Raw genomic sequence first — 20,391 nt, 5'->3', positions numbered from 1 at the left:
TGTGAAAGGTGGGACAACATGGGACAGGGATTTTAGAACAAATGAGCTGTGATTTCAAATTATTTCATTGAATCTGGAAAGAAGAACAGAGGACAGTGTTAACAGTTTATAATTTCCCCCTCATTTTCTACTATTTAAACTAGAGGCCCGATGCACAAAATTCCTGCAAGACTAGGCCTTCACAGCCGTAGCTGCCTCCCTCACAGCCACAGGGCCGCTGTCTCAATCCCGTGGCTGCAGGCCCGGCTTCATCCCAGAAGGACGTCTGGTCTAATTAGCATATTACACTTGGGAGACAATGGTTGGGGCTTCAGGTAGGATTGTTGGGCTTCTACTGTCCATGCGAGGCTGCTGATGGTCACAGTAAAGGATGCTATTTCTTAAAACTGCTTTCATGAACAGCTCAGCCTCTTACTCAAAAGGATTGGTGCTTCTAAATTACAAATTGTACTACAACTACAAAGAGTCATATCACAGTGGATGAAAAAACAGTAATATTTCCATTTAACAAAATTTCCCAAAGTGTGTCCTATGGAACATGAGCTCCTTGGAATGTTACTAAGTTTTACTCAAAAAAAAGTTTCTGTGGTCAGATTAATCTGGAAAACACAACCCTAACTGAAATTACATCCGTGGTGTGCTTCCTCCCTTCTGCAGGACATGTAAAGTTCTGTGGAACTCACTTTGGGAGATACTGAGATTCTATTACTCCGGTGGTATGCAGCTGACTAGCTCAAAAGTCTAGATATCCATGATTTAATCTAGAGGCAGTTAAATAGGCCCCAGTGTGGTATCTAACAGGCATGTCATTTCTGGGTCAGGAATGCTGGTGTGATGAGCTAAGGCAATTTGGGGGGCATAATAAGGAAAGATCAATCTAGAGATGGGTCAAAAGGAGGGGAAAAAATCTGAAATCATTGGAAACTGTTTACCCAGAGTATGTATTACTATACTTTGAAATGTACAATGAAATGTTGCCCTTTCTAAACCTTCTGCATGGATTCAGATTTAAGAGTTTGACCTGAAAACAACTTGGGGGGTGGGAGGAAATCAAGGTTTGCCTGGTAAAGAAAAAAGTGATCACTGCCTTTCTGGATCCCTTGTGTATTGTCAGATAGCCCAGTGATATAGATATCCCAATTCAATAGTGTAATCAATCTCCTAAAATTACTCTAGGATTAAAACGATAATGTCATCACTCTCATGCAATCATGTTTGCACAAAATGCACGTGGGTTGGCATCGTTCAAGTTGTATGAAATAAGGCCTGTTTTAACTTATCCAGATTGCATATGCCCCTTCACTCTATAAAACACTCTGAAATAAGAGTATTACATAGACAAGATTCAAGAGGCCACTGGTAACCAGTAATGTGTACATATGTGCATGAGAACTACAACTTCAGAGTTGGGCTAATGGATCACATTAAATAAATGCAGGTCTTGGGAACTGGCTTTGGAAGTTTCTATGTAAGTATCATTTATTCCACTGATTAGAGAATTGCAAATACAATGATTTTTTTAAATTTTCCCTTCCTAAACAACCCCCCACCCCCGCGCCCTCCCACCCCGCGCCCCCCCCCCCCCAAAATCCCGATCCATTTTAAGAGTGGCCAGTGGAGCAGTAAGTAGCAGAGCAGCGCATGGAGGAGGCCTGGGCTTGGCATCTTGCTGGGGGCTCATGGCATGTGGTCATTCGTTCCCAGCTTCATTTCCAAAGGACTGAAAAACCATCCCAGATTTGGCACCATGGGAGCTATTGGCAAGGTGAACTCGGGCTGGGGAGTCTGGGCAGCCTCGGCGACAATCCAAAGCTTTGGCAGTGCTGTTTAGGGAGGCTTCACATGCAAACTCCTCAACTCAGTTTCCCTAGTGGCTACATACAGCCTTCCCTGTCCCTAGGAGAAGGGAGCAGCCAGGAGCCACAGGGCACCCAGAGGGTGAGTCTGTAGACCCCCAACAGCTGGAGGAGGGTCAGAGAGAGAGAGCTCCAGGACAGGGAAAGGGAGCAAAATACTCTGATTGCAGTATTTTGTAGACATAGGTATTAACCAAAGTGCTACTATTCTGCCTAGAATTTCTATCTTTTAAAAATCTATATTACAAGCCAAAATGAGAGGGAAAAAGGGAATAGGAAATACACATACTACGTGGTTAAAGTCAGAAATGAATTAATTCTACAAAGCAAAACGTAGAAGATGCCGTGTGAACCTCAGCTAGGGGGACAGTCATGCACTCCTGCCCTCAGCACCACCTACTGAGATGTTCTGCAGCAAACAACACTAACTTACTAATTTAACTTAGTAGCTTTTCTTTTTCATCCTCACCAAAACCATACTATTTTAATTTTGGACAACAACAACAATCATGGCATTTAAAAACATCTTTCCTTATGATTATGAATTTTGGAGTTAGAAATAAAAAAGGAAAATTGACTGTGTACCGTAAAATTAAAGAGCTTATTCTTGAACTTGAGTTGGATGATGGGCTTTGGTAACTTTCTGGAGTTAGAACATCCTAAATCTTCAGGCAAACTCGGGCCACCTGGCCTGATAATCCCACACTGACCATAGTCAGTGTGTTCCCCACATTCCCCGCCTGACCCCCACCCCAAATACACACATCCAACTGTTCCGTGCCTCTTAATTAGGCAAAGAGCTCAGTCTACATGGTGGTAGGTATTTTGTACTAGGACATTCTATGGCTTAAAAATTATCAAGGTTCTAATCCTAATGTTGGAATTCTAAAATCACAGTTTACGAAAGTAATCAAAGCTCTTGGGAAACTGTTATTCATTCTCATTGGAGTCAAAGAAAGGTAAGTGCTGGGAGGAAATCGACAGACTGCAGTCCTTGGTGACCACAAGGGACTCTTCATCCTCCCGGGTTCTCTCTGGAACCTGCTTCAGAGAAGCTTCCCAGCTGTGGAAAGCGAATGGGGCCTTTGAGAAGCTATAATGACAAATGCCGACTCAGAAAGAACAGAGCCAGGTGGACACCCTGGCATTTCAGACACAGGGCTGGGAACGCACGGAAAATCCTGTTTGGCTGCGTAAGCCACCGCCGTCAGGCAAACAGGATGCCTGAGCATTTTCTGTCAATTAACGTATAAAATACTGAGATTGGAAATGTGACTTTGGTAATAGGAAACAGAGAGCAGCAAGCCTGGCCCCAGAATAACTCTGGGCTGCCTTACAATACCGGTTTGGGCTTGAATTCCCAACCCGCTTTGTGGTCACTGAATGGTTGGCCTGGGGAAGCTACCTGCTTCTCCACAGTCATGGAGAAGCGCATCCCACAATTTACCACCAAACTCCAAAATGTGGGTGGGAACTCTGGCCTGGGTTTCAAGAAGTACTCATGCAGTTCTGCTGCTTCTCAGAACACTCCTTGAAAGATACTTGAAAGCTACTAGGATGGGAGAAGAGGGGGAGGGCATACAACTGGCAGCTGGAGCTCAATTCAGGGTAGTAACCTCCCCAACTTTCTCTCCCAATGCAAACAAGCAACTTTCTAAGGGGGCTCTGTGACTCATTCAGCCATTATCCCCCCCGCCCCCTATCTACCCTTAAAGATGGAAGGAATTATGATAACTGTGATTTGCTTTTCTGACTTCCCTTAATAGGTTTCTTGGTGACAAAAGACAAAAAAAAAAAAAAAAAAAAAAAAAAAACGTGGCTTCCAGTGGTGAAGTTTAACAGCTGCCTATTACATACAGTAAGGTGTAAGCAAAAGGTTAAGGTCATGCAGGATTAGAATAAGCGCACAAAGACTGGCACAAAGACCGGCTAGAGGGTACACAAGTCTATACAAGGAATAAAGGGAGGAGGGGAAAGGCGACTTCTGCTGTGTAGCCGCTGCAGTCTCTTCTTCCCTCCGTTTCCAAGAGCAGCCACGGAACAGCAAACCACTCCAAATCGGTTTCTGGGCTGCTGCGGAGTGGAAAACCTGGGCGCAGGAGGGCAAAGCCTCCGCAGGGCAGCTCTGCCCTCAGTAAGAGAACTGCCACCCTGACGCGCAGGGGACGCCGGGGCCTGTCTCCTGCAGCTCTGGGCAGCCTGCCCTGCTCACTACTCCAAAGTCTGATGCCTGGAGGGCCCTGTAAGGGATCTTGAAATCTTGAAAAGAACCTTAAAAGGGAGAACACATGGCACATACGCCATGCACGTCATACATGTGACTCTACGACTAGATATTTGTACATTTTGAACGTTGGATGAATCGGGAAACATGAAAAAACGATCTTCCAGCCTCTCAACATCGGCCCTCTTTTCATCGTCACTGGATACAGACCTAAGACCGCCAGGGAGGGGGCATCCCACGTCTGGGATGGGGGATCCTAACTGTAACTTCCACAGCTTCACGACATTAAAAGAGACCAGTGTGTTGAAAGTCCTTTAGTCTACGGCAGCTGAGCCCTGAAGGGCTCACTGCTCTTCTGTTTTGCTGCTATTCCTGAACTTCACGACCATGACTGTTATGTTGTCAGGGCAGCCTCTGTAAAATGACTGTAAAACTATGCTCTTGGCCCCAAAGTGAGGTTCATCCAAGCGCTCCTTGATGAACCGGACAGCTTCTTCATTGCTGAAAGCATCCCAGAGGCCATCCGATGCCAAGATCATGAACTCGGGCTGGAGCTTGTCCAGGTCAAAGGTCAGGATGTCTGGGTCTGGGATGACCACGTTGAGATTTTTCAGCGGATAGTCCCCCAGGGATCGAGACATGGCCAGGATGCCCTGGACCCTCCAGGAGCCATTGAAACTGATGAAACCACCTGGGAAGAGAATGAGCTCATTAGCCTGACCAACAGAAAGCTCACACACCTGGTACATACAGTCTGGGCACGTGTACAGAAGGCCGACCTGTTGCAGGTGACATATCGCATGTGCTCCCCTCACCCGACCCTGGCACTGCCAGGAAGGAACAGCACCCCTGCCGCATGGCTTGAGGTTTGACACTCTACCAGTAGATCCTCCTGCCCTCATCCTTGTATCTTAAATGACTTCAAGAAAATATCAATAAGAATAATGAGGGTAGGAGATGTGTGTGGATGAGGGCATCAGTTTTAACTTAACACCTTGACAGCTCAGTGATTGATAGTAGAAAGCTTTGGGGGTGGGGATTTGAGGAGAGTGGGAAAAGGCAGGTGTTTGGGGACCAGAGACAGCGCTGGAATCCATCATTTAGCTTGAGACTGCCCTTCACTGTGCCTTTATAGTTCTCAAAACAGTACCCCAAATAGGCTCAGGATTAAAAAAAAACAAAAAACAAAAAACACCTGTGTATTTTAGCACAGTGTTTCAAGGCTCAGCTTTTGGGTCAGGCTGCTTGAGCTCAATTCAGGGTGCCTATTCCTATCCTATTTCCAGCTATATGTGACTTTGGATGAGAAACTCTATCTCTCTGATCCTCAGTTTCTTTGGCTGCAAAATGGGGACAATAATAGTACCTATTCCACTGAGTTCTGAGAAAGGAGTTATTCCATGTACATCACTTAGCACAGTGCCTGAATGTAACATGCACTCAATAGTATATATTATTATTATTTTTCTTTAAAGTAATTAGAACTTGGTTCATTCACATATTATTTGTCAGGTAGTTATTAAACACATACTCCATGCAAGGCGATTTGCAGACTATAAAGTTGTGCAAAATCCAGTCTTTTCTCTAAAGAACTAGACAGTCTGGCAGGAAAGAAAATCCGCGTGTACCAACAGCTACAAGCACAAAGTAGTATTCTCGCAGGAGAGACAAGCACCCCCAGAAGAGGAGGAAGGAATGATTTCCAGTTGTGATGATCAGGACGGAGTGAGCATAAAGCTGGGCTGGGGATGTCTGAGAACATTTCAGGAAGTGTGGTCTCATGGGCAAGAGCGCGGGCTCTGGAGTCAGACAGTCCTGGTCTCAATTCGGGTCTCACCATTCACTAGCCACGCGTCCTTGTGTACACAAGCCTCTTGGAGGCTCCATTTTCTTGGTGGTAAAGTGAGGATGACAGTATCGACCTCATAAGGTAGGGAAAGCGAAAGCGTATGTCAACTGCTAGGATTGGTTCCCAACCCAGTGATCCTGTGATAGAGGGTTGGTGTCACTGTTGCTGGAGACACCCTCAAGAATGGAGACAGAAAGACCAACATGATCTGGCCCAACTGGGTGCAGCAAACTGTCACACAACAGCAGGAGGGGACATACCACAGTAGATGTCCCAAAAGGGAAGGCTGTCTACTACATTCCCCATCTCCATCTCAATTCCAGAATGTAAGTTTATATCCCCAGCCGTTAGTTGTGGGGGAAAAAAAAAGAATAAAAAGGGGATTCTCACTCCCTAAAGTATTTATTTATACCAGGTACTGAGCAAGGTGCTTGGAGAAACGGACAGACCATGTTCTTGCCTCAAAGAGCTCCCAGTTGTGAAGGCAAGACAGATAAGAGAACCGTACTTTGTAAAAGGTGACCCACGAGGTCCACAGAGGATGCTGGGGAAGGAACAAAGACGCACCTAACCCAGCTTGGAAGCCTGTGGTACTGTGTGACAGGGAAGGCTTCCGAAAGGACACCCTTAAACTGGGTTTTATAGGACAAGTAATTGCTATCCACTAGACAGTGGGAACGGCATTTGCAAAGGCATGATATCAGCCATTGCCGGTGTGGCTCAGTTGGTTAAGCATCATCCTATGCACCAAGAGGTCACCGGTTCAATTCCGGGTTGAGAGCTTGATCCCCAGTAGAAGGTGTGTGGAAGGCAGCTGATCGATGTTTCTCTCTCTCTCTCTCTCTCTCTCTCTCTCTCTCTCTCTCTCTCTCCCCCTTCTTCTCTCTCTCTAGAATCAATAAAAACATATTTAAAACAAAGAAAAAAAGCACGAGGTATCAGAAACACGGTTCATTTGGGGAGAGGTTAGTAGTCTGGAATGGCTGGAGGGAAGCGGGATACGGCAAGCAGGGGTCTAAAGATGTTGTTAGCCTTTCAATGAGCAAAGGGCTTTTTGGGCCCTTTTGGAATCCTTGACCATAAAGAAGGGCGAATTCAGTGGCTGTTTTATTTTGCTGGGCAATATTACAAAGTCCAGTCTCAGCTGCTTCAGTGGCAGCCTCTGTGGGGGTCTACTAATTGCAGGTAACTAAACCTCTGATGCCCCAGGGGCTATCCAAGCAAGGCCCCTGTCCACCCAGCGAGACAGCAGACAGGGCTTGGAGACGTTCACAAGCTCACCCGCTCTCTTGATCCTCTTTCTCTCCTTCAGTTGGTAAGGCTTGTGATCATGAGACAAGGGGATGGCGTTCCCGTCCTTGTCACATAGGACCCCCCGGGAGTCACCCACGTTGGCCACCGTGAGGTCTTTATCTGACAGCAGAGCAATCAAGCACGTGGTACCTGAAAAGCAGAAGAGAGAGGCAATGTAGGAGGTCAGCAATGCATGGAGGTGCGGCTGCTTCGTGTGGTGACTGGATCCTTTAGTCATTAAACCGCTCCTGCTGGGGGAGAATTCTACTCCAGCCTGGGAATGACAGCTATTCAAGTCAACAACACTGATCAAATCTGACAGTCAATTTTCTTAACCAAGTTACCGTGTCACTGAAACAGGAGAGCATAACATTATCATTTTCCCAAGTCATTTTGTCTCCGCTACTCTTAATTTAAACACATACCACATTTAAAAGGATTAGGAGAGAATAACAATCAGTTTGAAGCTTCAGACAATTGATACATATTTTCTGCTTCTCGCCAGTGCCCAGTTTCTGTGAAGATCCATTTGAAAGTGGGGAGAGTTGGGGGGGGGGGTGCTCCTCGGCTGGACAGCCTGGAAGAGCCAGTAATTGACAGGTGCCAGCAGCCAGATCCTATGAAGCCATCGGGAGCCGTGAGGGAGCTGCCTATACAAATTTGCCTGCACAGCCTGACAGCAAAGACTAGTGGTCATAAACAGGGTGTGGTGGGGGCAGACCATAAAGGTAGAAGCAGAAAAACCTACCGTGATGGCAGAAATGAGGCCTCGGTAGACAGGAGGGAGGGTTTGGCGGGGGTGGAGGGGGATGGGGAGGTGACAAGATTGAAGACCTGCTTGCCTGGAGCCCACACAAGACACAAAAAGACACGTTCTCTTCAAACCCTTCTTGGAATGAGAATGAATTAAAGCAAATAGGGTTGGACAGTCTGGTCTAATTGGAGCTGCCCTCATTACCTGCCCGATGCCCTGTCCAACTCCTCTCCTTCCTCCTCCCTCCCTTTTGACAATGTCACCGAGTATGCAAATACATGCTGGAATGCACAGCCCTTTAAGTGCTTGCTTCAAACTGATAATGCCTTTGCTTGTTAAAATTATTCATCAATTAGTCTTCATTAATATTTAACCTCCTCATTAAGAAAGTCATATTCCATAACAGAATGTAAACTGCATCTAAACAGCTCTTTAGTCTTCATGGAACAACACAAAAGAATGAATTCTTAAATAGACATAAAGAATATATACAGGTTGCTATCAAGAGCAGGGAGAATAATTAGCATATTCAGTTCTTATAGCTCTACTAGAGGCCTGGTACACGAAATTTGTGCACGGAGGAGGGGGTGTCCCTCAGCCCAGGCTGTACCCTCTCTAATCTGGGACCCCTTGGGGGATGTCCGACTGCCAGTCATCCCTCTCACAATCCGGGACTGCTGGCTCCTACCCGCTTGCCTGCCTGCCTGCCTGATTGCCCCAACCGCTTCTGCCTGCCAGCCTGATTGCCCCCTAACTGCTCCCCTGCCGGCCTGATTGATGCCTAACTGCTTCCTTGACAGCCTGATCGCCCCCAACTGCCCTCCCCTGCTGGCCCAATTACCCCCAACTGTCCTCCCCTGCTGGCCCAATCGCCCCCAACTGCCCTGTCCTGCAGTCCTGGTCACCCCCAACTGCCCTCCCATGCTGGCCTGGTCACCCCTAACTGCCCTCCCCTGCTGGCCTGATCTTGCCCCCAACTGCCCTCCCCTACTGGCCTATTCACCCCCAACTGCCCTCCCCTGTCGGCCTGATCACCCATAACTACCCTCGCCTGCTGGCCATCTTATGGTGGCCATCTTGTGATGATGTTGCAGCGGCCATCTTGCGACGACGTCACATGACACCCCTTAGGCTTTTATTATATAGGGTTTGTAATTCCATTCTTAAGCCCATTAACCTCAAACTACCCTGATCAGACATGGAAACACATGAAATGTTGGTCAATTCAGCATTTCTAATATGGAAATCCTTGTGAAAGGAAAAAAGACTAATCTTAGGGATTATCAAAGCCAACTGCAAATATTTTACCTTAAAAACACACACAACACTGTAAGGATGAAAATGTAAACACAGGAACTATTCACACAGTTACAATTCGTTATTCTCAGCTTTTGATAGTAGTTGCATTTTGGTCTTCTAAACCATTCTCACCTTGTCTGTAAGCATCTGACTTGCCTAACACAATCAGAGCATAACTTCTCCTCTAAGGCACATTGCCAGAGTTTGAAAGATGAAATAGAAACATTGTGTTACTGAATATTACATGATGGGGGCATTCCATCACCATAACTCTTGAAGCTGTCTTTCTAGAAGGCCCTCCTCCCTTCTCACTCCGCATTCTGTGAGAGAGTACGTGCCTGACCTTCTCTTCCATTGCCATCGCAGTGTGTGCAGCTGCCTGAATGACACTCCTGAGGTCCAAATTCACTGCCTGGTAGGTGCTTCCACTTGCCTTGGCTACAGAGGATCTAGGGAAAGGCTCTGGGGTCTCCACGAGAGGGAAGCAGAGGCATCCGCCGGCTGAGCTCTGAACCCCTCCCCATCCCCGTTCCAGCCACAGCAGCTCTCCAGCCATCATCTGCTGTGTTGAGCTGCCATGTAGGATTTTTGTTGTTCTTTTTTTTAAAAGAGGGGAGAGGTCATTCTTATAGCCAGTGGAAGAAAAATGGAAATTTAATCACATATGTGATTAGGAACCACTGAAGGGTTTTAAGCAGGACAGTGATATAGTGAGATCTGTGTTTTAAAGATCAGTTCAATGGCACTGTAAAAGGTAAACTGGAAGCAGGGAGAACAGGTCAAGTTAATGAGGATCTGAATTGACATAGTACACACAGAAATAGAGGGTACGGGACAGGTTATTTAACACCAGAAAGGGTAGGTCATAGAGAATGAAGGAAATAAAGGAGAGGAGGAAAGTCTAGGATAATGTCCTGGGTGCTCCATGGACAAGGACTTAAGGGGGGTTCTGCCTGGGGCTTCTGGGAAAGGCTTTCTCTCTCACTGGAAGGGACTCAATGCTGAAAATGATTCATTTCTTTGGCCTACCATTGGCTCATGTGTTTCTCCACCATCTTGCAACTTTGAGGGGACATGCCTCAGTCCAAGGCACTGTGCTGAGGAAAGAGCAGAAGTAAAGAGCCCTCGTTCCTGAGACAAAATGAAACTGCTGAGCCAGTGTGGACTCGCCTATTCTTGTTCTGTGAGACACGAAATGTCTTTACTACTTAAGGCTTTTAAGCTGGGTGTTTCTGTTCCTTGTAGTACCTGATTCAGGGGCTTATTGTCCAAGGCGGGCTTATCAATGAGGGATTTAGAGTGTGGCTGTTCAGATTTACTCACGCGTTGGAAATACTTAAGATTCATGGCTGGCCCATTCCTTTGTCAAGAGCACAATCCCATTGTTTCTATGGGTAAATAAGAGCAACCTCATGACGCAGCTTTCCGGAAGGTTCTGCTTTGAGGAAGTGGGGACTGCCTATGCTAACAATAGAATCTGAGCCATGGCCAAAATGGCTGCGTCCCCGATGTGAAATCAGAGTTGCAGGCAGGGCTCAGGATCACTGAAATGTCACTATTTCCTTCTGTGGAAACCTGCCTGAATCCTGGCTGCAGGCCCTAGAATGTTCTAAAGCAAACCAGGACACTTTACTGTAAGCAATTTCTTGTTTGGGCTTTATAATCTTAGCAGGATTAGAAGAGACAGTTTACAATCTAATCTTACTTCACAGGACAAAATACCTTGTTGCTGAGAACACATTAAGACCTTGGGTCACCAAGACCTGAAGTACCAGGAGGGCAAACTTTCTTCGTGAACTTCCACACAGAGAAAGCAGCGATGGGGCACATATATACATGCGAGGAGGCTTAGGTGAGTCTCCAGACTGGGCATGCACAGAAGCTACCCCCCCACCCCCCCAAATGGCTCCTTTTTGGGTCTTCCTCTATAACTCGAGCTGCCTCAACTTCCCCTCATCACATTCTGGAGGGCAGAGTGGCAGGAATAACAATTCGCGAGAAAAAGGTCGATTACAAATTAGAATCGTCATTTCTTCCATTTGATTTCTGCGTAAACACAAATATCAACCATTGATTTTGACACTGGCTGAACATGAGGCAGTCAATTTGATGACAAATACTATTATTTTAAACCCTAGGGCTATGTAGTTTAATTCTAGATTTAGCTATGCTTGGGCTCTTCTTTGGCACACATATAACTAACAAAATGACTAGAAGAAATAAGAAATAGTGTGTGAATGCCAGAAAGGTCTTTTCACAAATGAGGTATGCTACCCTAACTATAAAAAAAAAACAATTTATTTAAGGGGGGAGGTCATAATTCATCCGTAGAATCCGATGGAGTACTCATTTAATTTTCACACTTCACCAGAGTTAAAATATAGATGTGTCATCAGATGCTCTTGAACACCATTTTGAAATTGAAATGTTCTTCAACTTCACATTTCAGCTGCTACAATAATCATGTTTACTTCACACTTGAGTGTGGTCTGGGAATACCCTTCTAACCCTTCCTTTTCAGTTAAGGAGGAACATGAGAGAGAGTTGCTCCCTATTAAACTGAGCACATGCATTGGGGAGTCTTGAAAACCACAGTAGGCCCTCTTGGTGCAGGAGCCTTTATCTCTACTCCCTGGGCTCCCTGAGAACAAGCAAGCAGACAAGCTTCTGTGATGCTCATTAACATACTTCTCATAACTATTGCTGACATTTAGTTCAGATGAGAGCATGCTAACTGAAATTAATTTATAATTACATAATCGCATCCTGGATTCTAGGTCTAGTATCTCTTAATGGCAAATAAAATTAATTTCATGGTTCTCTGATTCTTCCTATACAAGCCAAAGAAGCACGGACTATATATTTTTTTTCATGTCTTCGTGTTATTTGCTGATTCTTCGGTGAGATAGCTCATTTTTCTTCAGGTTTCCAGCAAATTACAGGTAGTATCTCTATCTCTTTATAAATCTATGGGAGTGGGGTCTAATAAAACTTTGGCAATTGAGTTTTCTTAAAAGAGCTGTTTGCTTTTTCATTAAAGGGCAAGAGAAGAAAGGCCAAGAGAGGAAAGAGAAGAAGGCTGAAAATGAAAGGTACAACCTGATTCATATGGTGCTTAACAGAGAATTACACTTTCTTTCTCTTGGCATAGAATCAACCCTCATCCATATGGTTTCAATGAAAAACAAACCTGGCCTTTGAAATTATTAAGTTTATTTAAATGACCACAAGCTATAAACCTATTGCATATACACACATGTGCTGGAGGGTGACAGTTGGAGATATTAATGAAGTTACTGCCCCACTGCGTGTGCATGGCCCTCCCTTATTCAGTCTGAGGCACCAATCATCCCAGGGTAGACTAGAACTGCTCTGGCTGAAGTGCAAACAGAAAGAGTCATGTTTAGCTTTTGAATGTCAAGGTGACTGTGGAAATTCACAAAGATACAGTATTCTCAAGATAAAAATCTTTTTTAGTCCAGGTTCTGGTCTAAACCACAGGCATATGAAGATGGAGCAGTGAGTTTTCCTGCCCCCTGAGTCCTCTCTTCTGGCTCCCCGTGACCACTAAGACTGGCCAGGCAGGAGGGTGGCGAGCGGTGGTGGTGGTTGGCAGAGAAGGGAAGATGGGAGAGAAAGAGGAAAACAAGAGGATGCCCTTGATGTGTGGATCTTCAAGAATTATGTGGAGTTCGAAGCCCAGAAGACCTAAACCTTGCTTTCCACGACATACCCCAAGAAATCCACTTTTGCCCCAGTATGTAGAGGCAATGGTTGAAGGAGAAGCTCACTTAGTCTAGTGTGAATCAGGAGCTGCTGGGCTGCCCCTGAGGGAGGAATGGCAACTCTCAGGAGCTTCAGAGCTGGGATGTGGGCCATCCAACCACATGTCCTGAAGACCCTGGGTCATCCCAGCAGGTGCCAGAACAGTAACAAATCCCAATACTTAGATCGCCCCTGGGGAAAAGAGGGATGGAAACATGAACTCACTTTGTATTTACACATAAAAACCTGAGAAAAATCAGGAAATTATGAAATATACCTGGAAATGAATAGAGTAAGATTTTAGTATCAGTTAATACAAACTCAAAGTTAAGTTATATTCAGTTCTACAGAGATAAATTGTTAGATTTCTATACATGTTTATTTTGTAGCTGCATAAAGTGTATAGATGGAAAGACATCACATGTTTATTGCATATTACATATCTTAAATTTTACCCTGACAATTATGAAACTTAATTTTAAAAATGCTTTAGCAGGTACCAACAATGTTTGCTAACCAAGGCTGAGCCGCCTGTGAATCGGGCCACTGGCAGGTTCTGTAATTACATAAATTATTTCCAGAGGATCTTTTCCATACAAACAGAACACAGTCATTTCTATCCCCCATTTAAAGGACTAAAATAAAGGTTGAACAATGATGTGTATTTAGGGTAAATAGATAAAGTCAAATCAGATTTGGGCCAACTTAATCCAATTATTATTAACTAGCTTACTTTGACATCAGTGGGACTACAAACTGACTTGAAATCTACCCCTCCTCGAAGGCTGCTTACCCCAAAATCTGATTAGATCCTGACTTTACTTCCATCTGGCCCATCTGAACACAGAAAAAGTGAGATCCCATCAGCACATCAACAATGGAGAAAATACGACCATGTTATTCTCTCCAACCTCTAATTATAAGATTGACTGTGTGTGTGCATAAGTGCATGTGCATCTGTGTGTACAGAATCATTTTATGTTCTTTGTTCCCTCATTCAATGCCTACTGCATGCAAATTACTAGGCTGGGTACTGGAACAATCCAGATGAGCAAAGTATAGTCCTTAACCCCAAGGATTTACTACCTCATGGCAAGATGAAACCAGACACTTAGGATCCAGCGTGGTAAATGCTATGGCTGTGTGGATGGGAATGATAAGCAGAGGGGCTCAGTCTGGGGAGATAAAAGGAGGAATAGAGAACTGAAGGGAGGCTGGCTGGGAGGCAGGGAGACCTTAACTCCCTCTTGAAGACACAATAGGGTAAGAAATTCACATAGCCTACTGGTTCCCAGCACAAAGAAAGGAGGGGGGGAGGGGGAGAATCTGTAGAATAAAAATGAGTGCAAAAGCAGCTTCTTAAAAGGGATTTTAAAATATATATTTCACTTTTAAAACAAAGAACAGAACAAACACTTGCTTATACTCTTTGACTCAATAATGCCAATTCTTGAATTTTATCCTAAGGAAATAATCAGAGATGACAACAGAACTTCTGTACAAGGACTGACCTCACAGAATTATTTAAAACAGCAAGACAATAGAAATAATGAAAATGAGTAGACATATATGCATTATGAAATATCCAAATAATAAAGCATTTTATGAGCATCAAATATAGTGCTTCTGAAAAATACATATTGTCATGGGAAAGTGCTGATAAGTGAAAAATGAAATAAAACTATACATAAAGTTTCTTTACAAGTATATTACATTAGTATTTTTACATGGGAAAAATTGTCTATAAAATATTAATGCAATTTCATTTACTTTAATAAATACATATGTATAGAAAACATTAGAAACAAAGAGAATATTGGTTATTACAGTTGCTGGTTTGCAACAGAACTAGAACTTAGGCTGCATGTCAGCTGCTCAGTCTAGTCGTCTGGGCACCTCCCCAGGACTGGAGCATATTCCAGGCTGCTAGCTTGAGCTTCCGTTGAATAAAACTTAAAGGTTCATATTTTTTTTCCAAGTGTGAAAAGAAAGCAGTTATAGGCCCAAGAGTTTAATTGGCACTTAAGGCATGAACTGCATGAGCACAACTGATAAAGGAGCTGGCCAGGCCAATTAAAAATGAGGAGATTCTATAAGGAAATAGGGAACACTGTGCTTTAAGTAGGTCTAAATCCCCTCTTGACCCCCAACTGTTTAACATATGAACTGCAGGAGACATCATTTGAGCTGAAAAGCAACACTTCAAGGGGCACAACCTTCATTTATCTAGAGCTTCTTTCAGGATCCCTGAAAAGTTGTCCCTCTGGTTAAGAGCTGAGAAGTAAAGCTTCTCACAGCCCCTCCCTGGGGATCCACCTGAAGTCCAACAGGCTTCTGCAGGTAGCTTTTTCACTTGTCACCAGGCTATTTTCTAGGCAAACACAATGAAATCCACCTCTGACTTGACTAGAAAACGAGATTTTTAAACATTAAGCATGATGCAGGTAATTAAATTTTGTTTAGGGCAGCACCAGGAAAATGGTTCTCTCTACCTACTCTGCTTCTTCGAGTTCCTACAAAAGCAAGAAGCTGTGCACACGGAGCTGGTCGTGGCCCACAGGCCTGTAGAACTGCTAGGTGCGGGTGGGACACCTCACCACGTGGCTTCCCCTGTTGGTCTGGCCTCATCCCATCCTTCAAGGAGCTATGAACCCCAGGGTGGCGTCTTCCCTGACTTGCTGGGCTCCTGCCATTCTGGCTGCAACAAGATTCCGTCTGAGTCCCTAAATGATGCTTCTATAGCCTCTGAACTCATCTGCTAGCTAGCTCAAGTTATTAATTCATTTAGCACGATTTTAGTAAGCACTTTCTGCTATGCCAGGCATTCCGATAGAATCTGGGTGAGAGAGGAGCCTGACAGTGCTATGAGACGGAGGAGATTCACTTCAACATGAATAGGAGTTAGCTGAACAAAGTTGGTAAGGAGGAATTTCTGGCTTGTATTTGAGTGGTGTGTATGTGTATGTGTAAAGATTCTTTTAAAATGATGATAACTAGGGCCCCTGATTTAACATGAGTGCAAGTGTATGTCAAATCTCAATACGGAAATTACTGACATCAAAAGCTCTTAAAAACATTCCTGAGTTGCAAATATGAATATAAACCCACAGGCTACTTAAGAAAATTGAGTGTATTAAGAAAACATGAAAAAGAAGCAAATTCCCATCCTGACTTTAAAATGTCCACAAATCATCCATATAGAATATTCTGTGATTACTTTATTAATAAAAGGCTTTGACCATGTACTATAGTACCCAATTTCAGCGCTGTCGATAGTAAATTATGGTACTTGATTTTTCTCTTCTGTTTCAGTGCACATGTTTAACCTTATAGAGAGGGAACATGTTGCTCTTGATAGCTTGCAAATTGAAATTAAAACTAATGTGCAATGGGAAATTCCCAGCCTTAAGGATCTTAAATTAAGAACACATGTTATAATAGTATCCTGCTTGGATGGCTGAATGACAACCAGCTGAGGAGTTTTAAAAAAGGAAGGGAGATGTGTCTTAGCAGTACTTAAGAATTAAATCCTTAAGGATATAATTTATAAAACTATGTACTGTACTTTAAAATTTTTGATTTAAAAATGCTGACCTGGCACTCCTTGAAAGAAATATCTTAATGAAAAGATGAAAGTAAAGGGTTATCCAGAGATAAAAGGATATATTTCACTAAGCACCAAGCAACTAGCCAGCTAGTAATTTTTAGAGTATGCTCATCAACTTCTGAAAATTCTTGTGCCTTAAAGAGGGAACACAAACGGAATAACTCATTTTAGGCTCAAATTTGGTTAATTTATACCCAGTTTCCAAACGGAGTATACATTGCCTAAGATCCAGGACCACCTTTCTGGAAGTCGACTTTTAAGGATCCACAAGCTTGCCATGTGACATGTGGATTATTTTCTGCTGAAGACAAGTCCCAAAAGGCTCGGGAAGAGTTCTTTTCTTTACTTTCCCTTTAAATCAAGAGAGAATTTAGATACAGGGCCTAGTCCAGGAAGAGAGCTAACACTAAGAAATAACTACAAAGAGTTTGGGGTAAGTGTGGTAAGTTTCAGGGAGTCCTCTCTGGATGCCCTTCTGTGTCCCACTGTCTCTGGGGGGCATAGCAAACATTTGTTTACCAAACATTTGTTCTTCCCTTCTTCTTGTAAATTGTCTTCCTTCCCACTTAAGTCTGGGGACCCCAAACCCCTTGTGCTTAGCTCGGGATGGCATAAAGCCTCAATTAGCTGACTGTCTTCGAACCTCTCATGTCTATGTGAGGCTCCTACATGTACAAAAGTAAACTTGGTTTTCTCCTGTTAATTCATTTTATATCAGTTTAATTAGGAGATCAGCCAAAAGAACCTAGAAGGGTAGAGGGAAAATTTTTCCTCCCCTACAGTACTCATGCATGAAGCATGACATGATTTTATTTAATTGGGAAATAAACCAATCATTCTGACATGAGTTTTAGCCTGTACTTCTTCCATTCATGTCATTTTAATCTTGCATCTCCTATTTATTTTATTTATTCCTTCAGCATGTATTACTATACCAACAACAAAGAGAAGGTGTAAGCATTTTGCCTTTAAATAATGAGACACAAGCCCTCAACACTTCTGAAAATAGTCAAAACCACTTCCTGGAGACTTAATGGTTACTTCTCTCAAAATTAAAGTGGCCCTGTACCACATAAACCACAACACTACATGCTTTACACCAGGTTTGAAAGCTTCCTCAATTGTCTACCACTTCCTTTTGCTTGGGTTACTTACCTATTCAATAAGCAGACCCAAGCTCAAGCAAAACTGTGAGACGGCTCAATTTTGTCTCAAAGGATCACCTACTCTATCTCCTTCCCAGGGGTCGGTGTGGGGCCCTGAGCCCATCTCCTAGACCAGTGATGGCGAACCTTTTGAGCTCGGCGTGTCAGCATTTTGAAAAACCCTAACTTAACTCTGATGCCGTGTCACATATAGAAATTTTTTGATATTTGCAACCATAGTAAAACAAAGACTTATATTTTTGATATTTATTTTATATATTTAAATGCCATTTAACAAAGAAAAATCAACCAAAAAAATGAGTTCGCGTGTCACCTCTGACACGCGTGTCACAGGTTCGCCATCACTGTCCTAGACCCAATACTCCAAGGCTTTTCTGTCTTCTGAGGCACTCTACTTGTGTCTGTCCTTCACAAGCAATGCTCCAAGCCTCCACAATGTCCCCTTCTACCCCTTCCCTCTCCACCCCTACCCTTGGTTTAAGGATCCTAGGTGTTAGGTGAACACTGAATAATAGCAACTAGGTCAACCAACACAAGGTCAGGGCTCTGCAATGAATGCAGGTGAGGATAGCATCTCTCTTTGAAATACTGGAATACTCAACCCTAACAGGATAAAATGAAGACAATTCCACGGCTGCCACTTATAGGGAAAGCAACTGGCTCCACTTTAACCATTTGGTTAAACCTACTGATACTATGACAAGGCTGTTCTTTAAAATTTGGCCTTTTGTGTTCAAGCCCTAACATAAAGTGGACTGGGGGAAATGGGAAGTGAGAGAGAGACAAAAAACGAAGAAGGTCAGCTCTGTTAGACTTCGCTTTCTCTTTCTTACTTTTTCCCCAGGCAGAGGAAGATGCTACTGATGGACTCTTGTTGCCCTGTTCCACACTCCATGGCCCCTACAGAAAAGCTGTTTGCGATTCAACAGCACCATCAGCAGGGGAGCTAGCCCAGCTGAACCCTCATCACAGGTTGCTGCTGTTGCTGCTTCAGGATCAGAATACACGGCTGCCATCCACAAAAGCAAGGGAGAGCTGTTCTGCCAGAGAGGGTGATGGAAAGAACATGAGCTTTAGATTAGACAACCTAGCTTCATAGTGTAGCTAAATGCCCTCGGGTAAATGATCTAAGCTTTAGTGGTTTCAGCAATCTCTAGCAAGGCCTAAGAAATTATCTGGCACACAGTCATTGTTCAACGGTTGCTTGTTCCCTGTGGTTTTCTTTCCAGGTCATTACAAGAACACCATAACCCCTACCCTTAGCTTTCACCTGTGATATCTTCCTGAACTTTCTGCCTTAACTGCACCTGACCTCTCGCCTGCTCCGACAGATAAAGGACATCTGATCCTCCCTTGATACTTCTCTGAAATATAATCTTCTAACCTTCCTGAATTTCTGGGGGGAAGGGACCTTAGTGGTCATCTAGTCTATGGTGGAAGCTTATAAAGATAATGAAATAAAACGAAGGAATCATTTTGGGTCCCCATTTCAGGAGGGAGGGTGGGAAACAGTCTTCAGGGTCAAGCCTACTTGCCTAAGGGTTCTTTCTCCTTTTGTTCTCTTGCTTAGAAGTCTTGTCTGACACCCCATTCCTTTTCTTTTTAAAAAATATATTTTTATTCATTTCAGAGAGGAAGGGAGAGGGAGAGAGAGATAGAAACACCAGTGATGAATCATTGATTGGCTACCTCCTGCATGCCAGCTGGGGATTGAGCCCGCACCCGGGCATGTGCCCTGACAGAGATTTGAACCGTGACTTCCTGGTTCATAGGTTGATGCTCAACCACTAAGCAACACCAGCCGGGCTATATGTGAATTTTTGATGGCACAGCGGGCTGGTGCCCCCTAACCCCATGTTGTTGAAAGGTCAACTGTATATAAAAACGAGTACGGATACTTCAAATTACTCTGGCATCCCCTGAGACTCTGAATAATTCTTGCTAAGAAGCATAAGTCAGACATCCACACTTGTGCCTTTAGATTCAACCTGTGGGTTGCGACCCCTTTGGCGGTCGAACGACCCTTTCACAGGGGTCGCCTAAGACCATCCTGCATATCAGATATTTACATTACTTGGATTAGTTCTTTTTATCTTGCTATGTTTTCATAGCTACCTATGGCCCCACCAGGCATTTCCTGGAGGGGCTACTGTATCTTTAAACCCAAGTTCAGGTTCAGATCTAGTAACTCGAGGCTTTGTCCTAGTCAAAGCCAGCTCTGCAAGAGTATGATGTGTGGGCTGTGCAGCTTTGGGGTGAAGGTTAGCTCTGCCATTTTTTAACTTCTTATCTGTTTGCTGGCACAGATACCTGCTACATGTTGGACCCCCAAGTGTCTGTGGCATAAATGAATAAACTTACCATACACGCTTTCACTGCTTTCCTATTATATAAACTCATGACACATTAAAATGGGAATGTTCTCAGTTGCCCTCTTTGGGGATAGGTCTTAATCATCTTGGATCTCAGTCTCCTAGCACATTCTAGGTTTTTAGTTAGTATGTGGGCCACTGTTCATTTCATTCCCTCCGTATGGAGTTCTTCATTCAACCCCCACTTCAGCTAGACTCTGGACTTT

At 43.9% G+C, this 20,391-nt stretch overlaps 1 protein-coding gene and 1 long non-coding RNA gene across 4 annotated transcripts in view; one reads left to right on the top strand and one right to left on the bottom strand.

The window, feature by feature from the left end:
• Positions 1-296: 296 nt before the first annotated feature.
• PPM1L (protein phosphatase, Mg2+/Mn2+ dependent 1L) overlaps positions 297-20,391 on the bottom strand; it is a 246,994-nt gene continuing 226,899 nt past the window's right edge. For both annotated transcript variants that reach the window (XM_059686926.1, XM_059686927.1), the window contains 3 exons: positions 7,211-7,372; positions 1,567-4,771; positions 297-1,534 (listed from right to left, as the gene is read on the bottom strand). In XM_059686926.1, the coding sequence (XP_059542909.1) occupies positions 4,425-4,771; positions 7,211-7,372 (509 nt within the window). In that variant the 3' untranslated portion in view covers positions 297-1,534; positions 1,567-4,424. The remainder of the gene's footprint in view (positions 1,535-1,566; positions 4,772-7,210; positions 7,373-20,391) is intronic.
• On the top strand, positions 10,987-19,789 carry LOC132229220 (uncharacterized). 2 transcript variants are annotated; one of them, XR_009451657.1, is made up of 4 exons: positions 10,987-11,127; positions 12,116-12,217; positions 12,316-12,367; positions 18,658-19,789. It is a non-coding gene; the product is annotated as an uncharacterized LOC132229220 (long non-coding RNA). The 2 variants fall into 2 exon arrangements; XR_009451656.1 differs by lacking the exon at positions 12,116-12,217 and having other exon boundaries at positions 11,001-11,127.

The sequence above is a fragment of the Myotis daubentonii genome, chromosome 3, assembly GCF_963259705.1.
Source record: "Myotis daubentonii chromosome 3, mMyoDau2.1, whole genome shotgun sequence".
NCBI classification, from domain to species: domain Eukaryota; kingdom Metazoa; phylum Chordata; class Mammalia; order Chiroptera; family Vespertilionidae; genus Myotis; species Myotis daubentonii.
Note: the sequence above shows the minus strand (reverse complement) of the source record. Positions and strands in the feature narration are given on the sequence as shown.